General features: G+C 37.9%; 1 protein-coding gene across 2 annotated transcripts; it reads left to right on the top strand.

The window, feature by feature from the left end:
* The first annotated feature begins 1,220 nt into the window (after positions 1–1,220).
* On the top strand, positions 1,221–12,930 carry LOC105038921 (chaperone protein dnaJ 6). Of its 2 annotated transcripts, none has more exons than XM_073243076.1 (9): positions 1,221–1,618; positions 9,889–9,987; positions 10,083–10,184; positions 10,286–10,345; positions 10,424–10,530; positions 11,550–11,632; positions 12,025–12,115; positions 12,200–12,425; positions 12,508–12,930. In XM_073243076.1, the coding sequence occupies exons 1-8, from the start codon at positions 1,517–1,519 to the stop codon at positions 12,396–12,398; spliced, it is 843 nt and encodes a 280-aa protein (XP_073099177.1). In that variant the 5' UTR covers positions 1,221–1,516; the 3' UTR covers positions 12,399–12,425; positions 12,508–12,930. The 2 variants fall into 2 exon arrangements, with proteins under 2 accessions (XP_073099177.1, XP_010913147.1); XM_010914845.4 differs by having other exon boundaries at positions 1,225–1,618; positions 12,558–12,930.
* The last annotated feature ends 1,854 nt before the right edge of the window (positions 12,931–14,784 follow it).

Below are 14,784 nucleotides of genomic sequence, written 5' to 3'. Positions count from 1 at the left end.
GCCAATAACTAAAGACATCACCGTTATGAAGTCGCTTTCAAGGATAATATGGTCGGATTAGATGTGGGTGATTACAATTTCGGAAGCCATGTCACGCAGCAATGTGTTTAACATTTGGAAGTGAAGTAGGCGAAAGTGGAATTCCTGCAGCATACAAGGCCCTTCTTTGGTGATCCTGCGAATAGAGGCTGGCAGAAAACTCGGTCGGCTGAAAAAGCCCCCCAAATAACCGTGAGATACGATAGCCTTCAAAGTAAGAGACCACGATATTTAATAGAATCTAAAATATTATGGGTTTTATCATGGTACTTCTTTATAATTTTTTATTATAAAAAAATATTTTATATATTATATATTATTATTTTTATATAATTTATTTTTTTAAATAATATTTTATTATCATTATTGTTATTTTTTTTTCTCATGCCCTCGTGCCCCTCCACCCTTCGGCGACGCCCACGGCTCTTCCACTATCGACCTCCCCTCCTTGACCCCAAGCCTGCACCCTAGCATCGATGACTTCAGTACCCCCCACCCCACCACCCCCTAGCTCATACCACGGTGTTGGTCCCCCCAGTGTGCACCCCAGCATCGATGGCTTCTGTGCCCCACTCCCCCCCTCTCTACGGATGTCGGTCGATTCTACGGCCCTCTGCCCTACCCCTCAGGGTCCTCTCTTTGATGCCTACGGCTTTTGTGCACCCCCCACCCCCGTTAGCTCACAGTTCTCCTATTCCATAGCACTAACGATTTCTACGGCCTCCAGCTCTATGCACGCCTAAGGTTTTTCTGACCTACTACTCCTCCATCCCATCTATAGCTCCTCCACCTTCATGGTCCAGGATGAAGATTTTTTTTAAAAAAATATAATTTAATTATTATATAAAATAGTCATAATCTTTAAAATATTTAACATATTAACTATATATATAAATATTTTAATTAATTAAAATCTGTATGGTTCATATATAATTCGGTGATTAAAAATTAATAAATAATAAAAAAATCAAAAATATTTTTTGAAGCACCGTAACAAAAGAACGTGTGTGAAAGGCAGGAAGCTTGGCATGGGAACTTAATTTGAATGGCCTTCTCATTTCCTTCCTTTCTACGACAACCACAAAATATAAACCTGCAGGGTTTTAAATGACTGCATAAGCTCGTTTTTCCTGGGAAGCATTCATCTGACCTAGCTTTTTGGATTGAAGGGACAGGATTGGAGATTGCGGGAAGCATTCATCAGCGTCGCAAATAAGCATGAGACAGGCAAACCACCTCGAGCAAGCGTCCGCATAAACCGCAGTGCTCTGTAAATCTCCGCCGTCAATCGCACCATAGATCCTGACGTCGCCGCTGCGCTCTTATTGCGGCGCCCACGGCCACTAGGGCACGAACACATTTTATTTCGATGATGGCGGCAAAGCAAGCGCGGGAATGTATTTTTGGTCGCACCCCCGCATCATAAATACTACGCCGTCCTTTTCGCCTCTTTACCTCTCTTCCATCGGAGACGAAAATGGGGAGAAAGAAGAGAACCAGGGCTGCAGAAGAAGACGAGCACGAGGAGCAGGGAGTCGGAGGAAGCGCATCCACAGCTGCAGAGAAGAGCTTGTACGAGGTGATCGAGATCGATCTCTCTCTGTCCCCCAGTCTCCTCTCATTTCTAGTTCATTAAAGAATTTGTGCTGTAATTGCCTTTTTATCGTCCATAGTTATTGCCCTAGCTTAAAATTTTGGGGTAACATGATGTGGGAAAATCCAGATTTGAGACGATATTGTTCATTTCATCATCATTTCTCATTTCCTCCCATAAAATCAGCTTTTTCATACACCCATATGCTCTTGAATTGCCAATGGCTGTGTCAGTGCCGGTCTTGGTGTGTTGTTGCAAATTTTTGCTTTGTTTTCGTGAATGGGTCCCTACGTTGCTCTTAAAGATCAAAATTTTCGTTCAAGGGTACTGATCTGTCAAACAGTTGGTTCCCAATAGCATATTTGATCACCACTTTATTGAAAATGGTCAATGATTACAAGGTGTAAAGTGATAATGCAAAGAAACCTAAGAGTTCGTGTTCACATTCCAGTAGCCTATCAGTTGCTTAGCAGAACCTTGTGCTTTTGGAGCACTAGAATCTGTAGGTTGAGTGAACCAAAATATTTTTAGATCCTTCTGATGTGAATTCTTATGTAACCATAACCTTTTAAGATATATAGATGTAATTTTCATGGCCTAAGATGTGAAGATGGAAAAACTCGACCACCATTTCAGTAGAAAATGAAACAAGTGATATCAAGAGGTTATGGAGGCCAAGAAAGTTGGACAAATGGATGGTAAAGAAAAGAAGAGGGGGCAGGGTACAACAGAGGGGAAAAAAAGACTTTGAAAAGAAGAAAAAAAAAACTGTGTTGGCTTCCTCCTTTAAATCCTGCTTCAAAATGCTAACCAAAGAGGAAAAGAAGAAAGTAAAGAAAAAAATTTCCTCTTGTAAATGAGATTTGGTAGATGAAAGGAAGAATGCTGAGATAAAATTGTGAAGATCTTCTGGTATACTTAGGATTTTTGGTTTGCTCTTTCCATGTGCCGCACCAAATGCTTATGGGCGAGGACAAAGAAAAATCCATGATGCCTAAGATCGACAAGGATTATTGTGAACCTGTGCCATGAACAATAGGTGTTCAATGAACGTGCTAATGCTTTAAAATAATAGAGAAAAATCATCAAAATCATGAAGCCAGATATTTGTCACATAAGTAAATGACATATAAGGGGCTTTTGGATAAGTCTTTTGCTATGATTCAGGCATTTTAAAGCAAGAAGCATTGCTCACAATCAATAATAGGTTTTTAGTAAATGCACTTAGAAAACAAATTGTATTTAGCACTAAACAAATTGGGAAGTGTTGGAATAATGTTATATTTGGAAAGCATGACAATTCCTTCACTGGATATTTGAAAAGGATGACAATTCCTCCATTAAATGTTTGGAAAGCATGATAATTCCTCCATAAGAAAGTATATCAATTTCTCCATCATCCTTGATTTTGTATTATTTGAATTTCTTTTTGATTTGTTTCCCACAATCATGGGATTGTATCTTTTTTTGATTTGTTTCCCACAATCATGAGATATTGGTGGGATTGTATCTTTTCTTTGTTTGTTTCCACAATCATGATATTTTGGTGGATTTTGGTGTATTATATATATTTATAAACAATGCAATAGATGAAAAAGCTTCACTATTTACCATTTAATATGGTATCAGAGCTTGGGGAGAGAAAATCCTAGCCGTCCTAACCTCTCAAGTGGTGCATTATCCTGCTGTGTCTCTCTCCATTAAAATCCAACCTCTCCTAAGCATTACCCAATCCTTTCCCGTGTGTGGGTCCTCTTTGACTTAATTTTCATGTGAACAGTAATTTTTCAGTTCTTTTATGCATGTCACTCTTTGAATTGGAGTCTTTTTTTGTTGCTACTGCTGTTTTTTGAGGTATTTGTAGATTTTTCTTCAATCTAAGTCAATATGTCGGCATCTTTGAACCCATCTTCTTTGACAAAATTGGATATTTTCACTTCTACTTTTTTTGGTTCACTTTTGGTCATCACAGAACAACTCTTTGGTCCCAATTATCTGTTTTGGGCTATTGCTATTCAATTATGATTTAAAGGTCAAGGATATGAAGACCACTTGATTAAGAAAGTTGCAGATGTTCTTGCTATTGACCAGCCTATTTGGCAAAAGATTGATGCTTCATTGTGTAGTTTCTTGTAGTCTATTATTGATCGTAAATATTTTTCTATACTCCGTCCTTATTAGACTTGTTATGATTTGTGGAAAAAGACTAAAGCCTTATACACTAATGATATTCAATGCTTTTATGCTATTATTTCTGACATATCACATCTTTAGAAACTTGACTAGGATATGCCTACCTATGTAGGTCGGATTCAAACTATAAAGGAGTTTGCTGAACTATTGTCTATCACTACTGATATTAAAGCATAGGAGCAACAACATGATAAACTTTTTATGGTTCTTGCCTTGGCTAGGCTACCTTCCAATCTTGTATTTGTCTGTGATTAAATTCTGGCTAGTCCTATAGTACCCTCTATGGAAGATGTTTTTGCACGTATGCTGCGTGTTTTCTCTTCATTTGTTTCTGACTCTGATGCTTCTCCCACTGACTCTTCTGTTCTTGTCTCACAATCTTTTGATTAGAACAGTCGTGCTGGAAGCAATGGCTGTAGAGATAATTGTCAGCGACCACAGTGCATTTACTGTCATAAGATTGGCTATTCTTGAGATTATTTTTTTAAGTTGAATGGCCGGCCACCTTGTATTGTGAATGTTGTCCAGCCAATTCTACCCCCATTATGTCACTTTTAGAGGACACACCACCTTAAACTATTTTCATTTCTGCTGTTGAGTATGATGTTTATCTTTAGTATCAGACCGTCAAGCGGTCTACTATTGTCTCTACTGCTTATACTAGTAATTCAGTTACTTGTCTCACTCATTCCTCACTTGGATTAGGGGTTTTCAATTCTGGGGCCTCTGATCATATTTCTAGTAATAAATACCTCTTCTCCAACATTATTAGTTTTTTTCCTCTTTTTATGGTTATCTTGGTTAATGGCTCTAAAACCTTAGCTAAGGGTGTGGGTCAGGCTAGATCTCTTTCTTCTTTATCTTTGGATTTTGCACTCTATATCCCGAAGTGTCATTTTAATCTTATATCTGTCAGCAAATTAACATATTCTCTTAATTGTTCAGTCACATTTAGTAATAACTTCGTTCTTATGCAAGATTGGGATATGAGATAGACGATTGGCGTCGGATGTGAGTCATAGGGGTTTTACCACCCCACATTACGTACATCACTAGTAGTCTGTGCTTCTAATGTACCATCGTTTTTTATCCATGGTCGTTTGGGGCATCCTAGTCTTTCGAAGCTTCAGAAGATGGTTCCCTATCTCTCCTCTCTATCATCACTAGAATGTGAGTCACGTCAGCTTGGAAAACAAGTACGTGCTTTATTTTCAAAGCGTATCAATAGTCGGACTACGTCTCCATTTAATCTTGTTCACACTGATGTATAGGTCTTAGTCGTGTCAGCTTTACTTTGGATTTTCAGTACTTTATGATTTTTATTGATGATTACTCTTGTTGCATTTGGTTATTTTTAATAAAAAATCATTCTGAGTTATTTTCAGTATTTAAATATTTTTGTATTGAAGTTCGTATCCAATTTGGTATTCCAATTGGTATTTTATAGTGATAATACATAAGAATATTTTTCTGTTTCTTTCAATAGCTTTATGTCTTCACAGGGCATCCTTCATGAATTTTCGTGTACTTGTACTCGGCAAAATAGAGTCGCTGAGTGCAAAAATCGTCATCTAATTGAGATTGCCTATACATCACTCTTACATAATAATGTTCCTCTCCATTTTTGGGGGGATGCTGTGCTTACGGTCCGTTGCTTGATTAATAGAATGCCTTCATCAGTTTTATAAAATCAGATTTCATATTTCATTATGTTTTTTATTCATTCTCTTTATCTTTTTTCCCTTCGTATGTTTGGCTGTACTTGTTTTGTTCGTAATCTAATCCCTGGATAGGATAAACTTTTTATCAAATCTCTTAAGTGTGTCTTTTTGGGCTACTCTTGTTTTAAAAAAGAATACCGATGTTACTTTCTCGATACAAATCGTTACATCACCTCCATAGATGTCATTTTTTATAAGAACACATCTTTTTTTTTGCATCTTTTCCTTCTGAGCATCCCATCATATCTGAGGTTCTTCTTGTTCCCTACATTAGCCCTCCTGAAGACACTTCGGCTCGCTCACTTCAAGTTTATTATCGTCGTCTATGTTTCGACTCTCATGTAGGTTCGGTTGATGTTCCTACTGACTCACCCTCTGCTCCAATGTCTGTGCCTACCGTGGACCTACCTCTGGTAGATAGTCCTTCTATTGCTATTCGAAAAGGTATTTGCTCCATTCGTAATTCTTATCATATTAATAGCTTTTTGAGTTATCATCGTTTGTCTTCATTCTATTATGCTTTTGTATCCTCTTTATCTTTTGTTTTTGTCCCTAAAACTACTAATAAGGCACTGGCTCATCTAGGGTGGCGGCATGCAATGGTTGATGAAATGGTAGCTTTGCATTCTAGTGGCATTTGGGAGCTAGTCCCCTTACCACCTGATAAATCCATTGTTGATTGTCATTGGGTTTACACAGTGAAGGTTGGTCCTGTCAGAAAGGTTGATCGACTTAAGGCACAGTTGGTTGCCAAGGGCTATATCCAGATATTTGGCTTGGATTACAGTGACACTTTCTCATTAGTAGCCAAGATTGCCTTCGTTTGTCTTCTTCTTTCCACGGCTGCTGTGAGACATTGGTCCCTTTTTTAACTGGATATTAAAAATACTTTTCTCCAGGGAGAGCTTGTCGAAGAGGTGTATATGGAGCAACCATCCGGCTTTATTGCTCAGGGGGAGTCTAGTTTGGTTTGTCGCCTTCGTCGTTCTCTTATGGCTTGAAATAATCTTCATCGGCTTAGTTTGGGACGTTTGGCACAACCATCCAACAGTTTGGTATGGTTCACAATGAGGCGGATTATTCTGTTTTCTATCATCATTTCTTATAGGGTCAGTGCATATATTTGATTGTTTATATGGATGATATAGTTATCACAGACAGTGATCAGGATGGAATCTGTCGACTGAAGCAACACCTCTTTCATCATTTTCAGACCAAGGATTTGGGTTGTTTGAAATACTTTCTGGATATTGAGGTGGCTCAGTCTACTGATGATGTTGCAATCTCACAGAGAAAGTATGCACTAGACATACCAGAAGAAATTGCCATGATAGATTGCCGATCTATTGATACACCCATGGATTCAAATGCCAAACTTCTACCTAGACAGGGGGAGCCACTATCAGACCCGGGACGGTATCGAAGGCTTGTTGGAAAATTGAATTATCTCACTATCACTCGATCAGATATCTCTTTGTTGTAAGTATTGTTAATCAGTTCTTACAGGCTCCATGTAATAGTCATTGGGATGCTGTGATTCGCATTCTCAGATATATTAAAAGAGCATCAGATCAAGGACTCTTATAGGAAGATAAAGGGCATACCCGGATGATTGGGTATAGAGCTGTCAAAATGGTCGGCCTGGTCTAGCTCAGCCATAACCCACGTGGGCTGTGATTATGTGGGTCGGGCTGGGCTCGGCTCACTTGTTAAAAGGGGCCATAAAAATCTAGCCTGGTTCTAACCCACGTGGGCTGTGAGTTAGGGTTGGGCCAGCCCATATCCTTTTTTCTTTTTTTTTTTTCTAGGGCCGGAGTTCGCTTCTCTGTTGGCTGTCACCGTTTGATGTCGCACGTCGTGAGTTCGCTCCCCTGTCACCACCTGGTGCCGCTGCTTCGCTCCCCTGTCACCACCTGGTGCCGCTGCTTCTCTCCTCCGAGGACCTTCGGGAGGGAGGGGCATCGGGGATCGTCGAGAGGAGGGGGGGCGGGGAGGGGTGCTGTGGACCGTCGAGAGGAGGAAGGGGCGGTGGTACGTCGGGGAGGAGGGGGGCGGGCCGAGAGGAGGAGGAAGGGCCATCAGGGATCGAGAGGGAGAGGGAGGGACTCGTGTCAGGGATTGAGAGGGAGAGAGAGAGAGGGAGGGGGGTTCTCACGTTGGGGATCGAGAGAGAGAGGGAGGGTGTGGGTTGGCTCATGGGCTGATCTGGCCTTAACTCGGTTCAGCCCATGGGTTACAGAGGCTAGGCCAAAAAGCCCATTTGCACAAATGGGTCAGAATTTTTCAGCTCGGCCCGATCCATTTTTAGGATCAAATGGGCTGGCCCATGGGTCCGGGTCCATTTTGACAGCTCTAATTGGTTATAAAGATGCAGATTGGGCAGGATCTCCCTTTGATAGGCGGTCAACGTCAGGATATCATTTTCATTGGAGGCAATCTAGTATACTAGAAAAGTAAGAAATAAGATGTTGTGGCCAGATCAAGTGCAGAAACAGAATACCGAGCTATGGCATTGGTCACATGTGAACTCATGACTAAAGCAACTATAGGAATTAAAATTTGATGAAGTCAAACGGATGCAGTTGGTATGTGATAATCAAGCAGTTCTGCACATTGCTTCCAATTCAGTTTTTCATGGGAGGACCAAACACATAGAAGTCGATTGTTACTTTATTAGAGAAAAGATTTTTTTAGGAAGTATTGTTAATAGTTTTGTTAACTTAAATAACTAATTAGCAGATATATTTATTAAATCTCTCAGAGGTCCTCGAATCAGCTACATATGTAACAAGCTTGGTGCATATGATATATATACTCCAGCTTAAAAGAGAGTGTTGCAATATTGTTATATTTGGAAAGCATAACAATTCTTCTATTGGATATTTGGAAAGGATGACAATTCTTCTATTGAATATTTGGAAAACATGACAATTCCGCCATAGGAAAGTATATCAATTTCTCCATCATTTTTGATTTTGTATTATTTGAATTTCTTCTTTATTTGTTTCCCACAAGCATGGGATTGTATCTTTTTTTTATTTCTATCCCCCAATCATGAGATTTTGGTGGGATTGTATCTTTTCTTTATTTATTTCCACAATCATGAGATTTTGATGGATCTTGGTGTATTATATATATTTGTAAACAATGCAATAGATGAACAAGTTTCACCATTTACCATTTAACAGAAAGCACCTAAAAACGTAAGAAATTTGAATGTGATTGCTTGGGAGTGGGGACAACTTTTTGAAGTTGATTGCATATGAGCACAAAATATGAGTAAAACCATATTGGTTGCTGTATAGAAAAATAAAGAGGTAATCCTATGCATAGTGTTGCTCTGGCAAACTGCTGATACAATGGCTGACATAGCTGCTGCTTGGGAACATATCTTATTTGTTCAGCTAAGGTAACAAACTGACACAATCTGGCTTGAAATAAACACAGCAATGATCACCTCTTTGATTATCAAATATTTCCAGGACACTCTCCAACTAACCAGCAATCTCAGTCTATTTAGAGCTGCATTTATCTTTTTTGAGGTTGCTGACTGGCAGGATATGGGCCCAGCCCCATGTTTGTAACCTTTTGGGGGTGACTGATGTCTGGATGAAGCTTTCGGACCTTATTCAGTCAGATGCTTTGCATTTTTGTGATAGAAGTCAGGGGGCATAGCCCCCACATGTGTGCACATTCCAACCTCCTTCCCCCCCTCCCCCCCAAACAACACACACACACACACACACAGAGAGAGAGAGAGAGAGAGAGAGATTGGTAAAAATTTAACAAAAATTTGGATTAGTCACTTGAGCAATGAAGAAGATGAGAGTACTCCAGACAGCAAAAGAAAATGTAAATATAGATACTGATATATAGTGGAGCTACAAAAAATTGAGTTAGAAACATGTCCATTCATGAAATTTTGGATTTGCTGTATTTAACAGAAGAGTTAGAGGAATGGGCAGGGAGTCTTAGATAACACTGGCTGGAAGTTTATGTGGAAAAACTTGAAAGGCTTGTCCGGATAACTCATCCTGGATAGGAGTAGTCGAGCCATTCATTTTTGGCCCTCATATTGAAATGCTTTGTAAAAACACTGTTGGAAATCTAGTCACTCGTGCAGACTAATTTGTACCATGCAGGACATGGCTACAAAAGATCTTGCCCATCAAAATGCGATAGATAAATAAATTGGTGGTCACCTTTGTGAATTCCTGCTTTTAGACAAGGAATCTCATAATACATGATTTTATAATTTGCTTTCAATGCATGGAGTTTCTGAGTTCTTATACTGGTCTTTCATAGAAAATAAAATCCACTGAAAGTCCAAATTTCTTATAGATTCTTGGTGTCGAGAGAACTGCAACTCAACAGGAAATAAAGAAGGCATACTACAGGTTGGCTTTGCGTCTCCATCCAGACAAAAATCCTGGTGATGAGGTGCACAGTTTTCCACTTTTTCAAAGTTTTCTTTTATTTCTGTTGCTAGATCTCTTGAACTTTTTCTCTATCTGCTTGGTTGCTTTTTATTCCAGGAAGCCAAAGAGAAGTTCCAGCTCTTGCAAAAAGTGATATCTGTGCTTGGAGATGAGGAGAAAAGGGCGATTTATGATCAGACTGGTTGTGTTGATGATGTTGTGAGTCCTTAAAAATCAAGTTCTTCCTATATCTTAAATCGAAGTTATTTAGTTGGTTGGCCTGCTTTAATCCTTTTGTGATTTGTTTCCATGCTGGTCAGGCCTTATCTGGGGAAGCTGCTGAAAATCTGCAGGAGTTTTTCAGATCAATGTTTAGACAGGTATATGCATTAAACTTAGACCCCTTATTACCCCTAATTCTTTATGATCATGAACAAATTTTCTTACCTGGTAAGTAGGTGACCGAAGCTGATATTGAAGAATTTGAAGCAAACTACAGGGGATCAGATTCTGAGAAGAAGGATTTGAAGGACCTCTACACTAAGTTCAAGGGAAATATGAACAGGTATTTTAGAGTTATATTAATGCATTTTGCTATCTTCTTGGAGGCCTAGTTTCTTTCACTCTGGAAAACACTATCCACCACATAGGGCTGGTTGGGCCCTTGGCTGCTATTCAGGGACATTGGCAGATAAGTGGCATTGTGTTCTCTAGTCAGACATCACGTGTTGAGCTTTGGCCCCTTAAGTTTTTGGCTGTTTCTTTTGATGATTTTTTCTGAGATCGTGAAATTGTGTGATCTCTATGGCTATCCCTCAGCAAAGTCCACCTCCTATGCTCCTCTAGATTCCCTAATTATTAGGAAACTAATAATCTGTTAGAAACTTATATTACCTGGTCTTTTTAAAGATTAGAATGTTAAATGAAACCTGATTGCCTGGAGAAAATATAGAAGGGAAGCAACAAAAAGGAGGGATAGGAAACAACGATGACTAGCAAGATGTTCCCCCATTCCATTCCACGCTGACTATCAACATCTCCACATTCCACCCCATGCTGACTATCTTTATTGTTTTCTTCCCTTGTCAAGAACCTCTGTATTTGTCTTATGTTTCTTTCTGGGATTCAAGTGACCTGCACTTAGAACCTTATTTTTTTTTTTTTGGTACATTACTTAGAACCCTATTTATTAATTTCAAATCAGGAGTGCTCATATTTCTTTTGTTGATGCTTGAAAACTAAACAAGCTAAGGCAACTCTTCTCTTAAATAAAGAAAAAGTTTTTAAGCAAGTGAGAATCATATGTTATTTTAACACCCTATTTTTGATTTGTGCATTCGTTATTCATTCAAGAAATTAATGTATAGAGATCTTATGATTATTTTCTTTTTTTAATTTTTTCCAGGATTTTTATTTGAAAATGAATTGTAGAGCATGAGTTTTTATTTTTGCCCTCTGTCAACTGAAATCCTGGCTTCCCCTGGGCACAGCATTTTTTTTTTTAGCAATATGGTCTCCAGGGAGTGACAATGCTAATCTCCTCCAGGTGTATAATTTGTTTGACATAATATCTTTGTCATCCAGGCTTTTTTGTTCAATGCTTTGTTCTGATCCGAAGCTGGATTCACACCGGTTCAAGGATATCATCGATGAAGCGATAGCTGAAGGTATGGTTTGTTTTCACTGTCCACAGCCTGAAATATATAAATCTCTCTCTTTCTCTTTCTATAGCTATAAATATGATTATAAATATAGATATAATACAAATATAAGTATAATACAAATATAATATAATATAATAATATAATGTGAATATAAATAATTTTTTGTGAGTAGGCATCGGTTATTTTCTTTTAAGTGAGGGGAAAATCTATCAAGTTGTTACTCAGTTTACTGTGGCCACCTGCAACCTGTCCTGCATTTGTTGTCTTGGTAATAATTTCTCCTAGCTACTATATTTAGAGAATGGCAGGTGAATGCAGGGTTTATAGCTTTGTTTACTGTAATATGTTCTTTCCTATGCTTGAGGCACTAATTAGTTTGCATGTTCTTCCTGTAGGTGAACTGAGAACAACAAAAGCATATCAAAAATGGGCAAAACTAGTGTCTGAAACAAAGCCACCTACAGATCCTCTGGTTAAAAGGGGGAAGTGAGTTCAACTCAAGAACTTCTTTGTTTGATCATGGAGCGAGTGCTGTTATGAACCTTCATAATTTTCTAATTTTTTTTTCAGGTCGAAGAAGCAGCCATCAACCGATCTAGTCTCCATCATTTCACAGCGTAGTAGCCAGAGGAAAGATCAGTTTAACTCTATACTCTCATCCATAATGTCTAAGTACAATGGGGAGGTTGCTTCAGAACCAACAGAAGAAGAGTTTGAGGAGGCCCGCCAAAGGCTTGAAAGCAAGCAGGCCAAAAGACGGAAACACTAGTGAAGCAATTCTGTGGAGTCTTCTCTGGTAGAATTCCTAGTCTGATGCTCTGTATTTCATTGCTTAAGTGCCGAGTAGCTTATCTTCCTGGCTCTTACCCAATATTCAGAGAGATGCCCATTTAGAAGCCTCAATTTGATGGATGATTTTAATTTACAGGCGACAGTTCTAACTGGAACCTGGTCCTATGTGGAGTGTTTGATAGCCGAAGTTGATGGTTTTCTCGCATCTAGCATATCTTCTACATACTGTCAGGAGTAAGCTGAGGTTTGAGTTGTTATTATAAGATCAGTAGCCTAAATTGAGTAAAGCACCCAACATTTTCTTAAGCGATAAAGAAATACTACTAGCTATAGTTCTACTTCTGGTAAAGAGAGGGTGCTTATTTTGGATGAGGCAGCTATAGATCCTGCTCATGATTCTTTTTCCTTTTGAGTTTTGACCATTTCTTTTTTTAGGGATAATTATGAGATTACTGGACTTCCTGGATAATGGTCTGTAGTTACTGTTGAAAATGCAATGTCAGCCAGAATACTCGACAGCTTTCTTTCCTTAACTAGTAGAGTCCTTTGTACGCTGCACAGGAATCTCAAGGAGATAACCTAGTGAGAAGAGCATATAGGAAAGTCTGAATAATTTGTGTGACAGTACGAAAAGATGAACTGTTTGCACATTTGATAATCTATTTATGCTACTAAATTGGTGTGCAGTATCAGGAAACTTACCATGTCATGAATCCATGTACAATATGGATTAAGTTCAAAACAAATAAGAAATTATTCGTGTACGTGTTAATATATTGTCAAGCAAAAACCGATGTAATAGTAAGTAAATAAACTATTATGTTTTCATAGACCAAACGAACTACGTAAGGTAGCAATAGGATAATTTTATGCAAAAAAAAAGAAAAAAAACAACAAATCATGTAACGATCCTTCTTTTATTGTCTAGAAGAAAGGTTTTGGTGGGGGGCGGGGGGTGTGGAAGGTGGGGTGTAGATAATTCTATAGCAAAATATGAGGCAACTAAAATGTAGTTATGCATCTATTCTAGCTTTTCAAAAAAGGTTTGTCATATGTTAAGCACAACCAATTAGTTTTTGTCATTTTCTTGAAGGGAGTGAAAGAGGAAAAAAGATACATAAACTGCTAATAAACAAATGTCAAGTTCAATGTTCCTTTAATAATTTTTTCTTAAAAGAATAAGAGGTTCTTTCATAATACAAATTGCTTGTAAACATGGTGTAGTCTGCTACCTATAAATATAAGAACAAAATATGATTAAATTGCTTATGAACATGGTGAAGTCTCATGTTCTGTGCTACCTATAAATATGATAAGAACAAGTTATGATTAGATCAAAATTCATTTTCTATGCAGTATGGAGAGCTCGCAAGTTTGAGATTAGGGGTGAACGATTTTGATCCCCATTACACAATATATGTAATAATGGACAAACATAATAATCAGTATACTGGTAATCATTATAATGTTTATTTTGTACTATAACAACCTATTAAAATATTATCTAATAGGCATTATTTGCATTTGTACTACTTTTCTGAATGAAATATAATTTTTTAAAAATTTATTTTGTTAGTTCTCTATAGAGTCCTAGAAACTAATAATTTTTATTAAGTGAACGGTGAGTTGGAAAATAACATTGCTAAGTTTTGGGTATTTTCCATTATAAAACTGCTAGAACAGTTGTTGTAATGATCACTAACTCAATGCCTGGGAGTTAAGCACATTGCTTTTGCTTCTTTAGATATAAAAGTCAGTGACTTAAAAGATTGCTCTGTATTTGCTCTCACATATAACACTCTACACTCCAGTGCCCTGCTTTGTTTAAATTTTTCAGTGCTGTTTTCTATTTTACTCTATATTAGAGTACAATGGTTTCTATCTGTTATGGCATCAGATTTTGGGATCTTAGTGTCTGTAACTTTGCCCGATTCTATTTATGGGCTGTAAGCCTGTTTTGCAGAAACATAGTCTGTATCTCTGATTTTTTAGCTATATTAATGAGCAGCACTCATTTACCACACCCACACCCCCCCCCAAAAAAAAAAAAGAAAAGAAAAACTCAATGCCAACAAATTTGAAATCACATATTGTGGAGCAAATAATTCCTGTTATAATCATTATAATGATCAATAATGATTTTGGTGGGTGTTTGTTGTAATGGGATAATTCTATTGAAATCTTGGCCAGCATTGATGTATGGAATATATGTATGTTCCATCACACATTTGAAGTGAATTTTATATGGGAAACTCGAGCATAAGCAAACTGTTTGCCGGTTTATTGCAATCAAAGATCCTTCTAGAATTATTTATATTTCAAGCACCATATCATTAACTAACAAAATTATGGTCACATAATTT

The sequence above is a fragment of the Elaeis guineensis genome, chromosome 1 (genome assembly GCF_000442705.2).
Source record: "Elaeis guineensis isolate ETL-2024a chromosome 1, EG11, whole genome shotgun sequence".
Lineage (NCBI taxonomy): Eukaryota > Viridiplantae > Streptophyta > Magnoliopsida > Arecales > Arecaceae > Elaeis > Elaeis guineensis.
The sequence above is the reverse complement of the archived record's forward strand: the minus strand, read 5'-3'. Positions and strand labels throughout refer to the sequence as shown.

Coding starts and splice junctions, on each gene's coding strand:
- LOC105038921 (XM_073243076.1), top strand. CDS start 1,517: ATGGGGAGAAAGAAGAGAACCAGGGCTGCAGAAGAAGACGAGCACGAG. Junction 10,185..10,285: donor CTGGTTGTGTTGATGATGTT/GTGAGTCCTTAA, acceptor CATGCTGGTCAG/GCCTTATCTGGGGAAGCTGC. Junction 10,346..10,423: donor TCAGATCAATGTTTAGACAG/GTATATGCATTA, acceptor CCTGGTAAGTAG/GTGACCGAAGCTGATATTGA.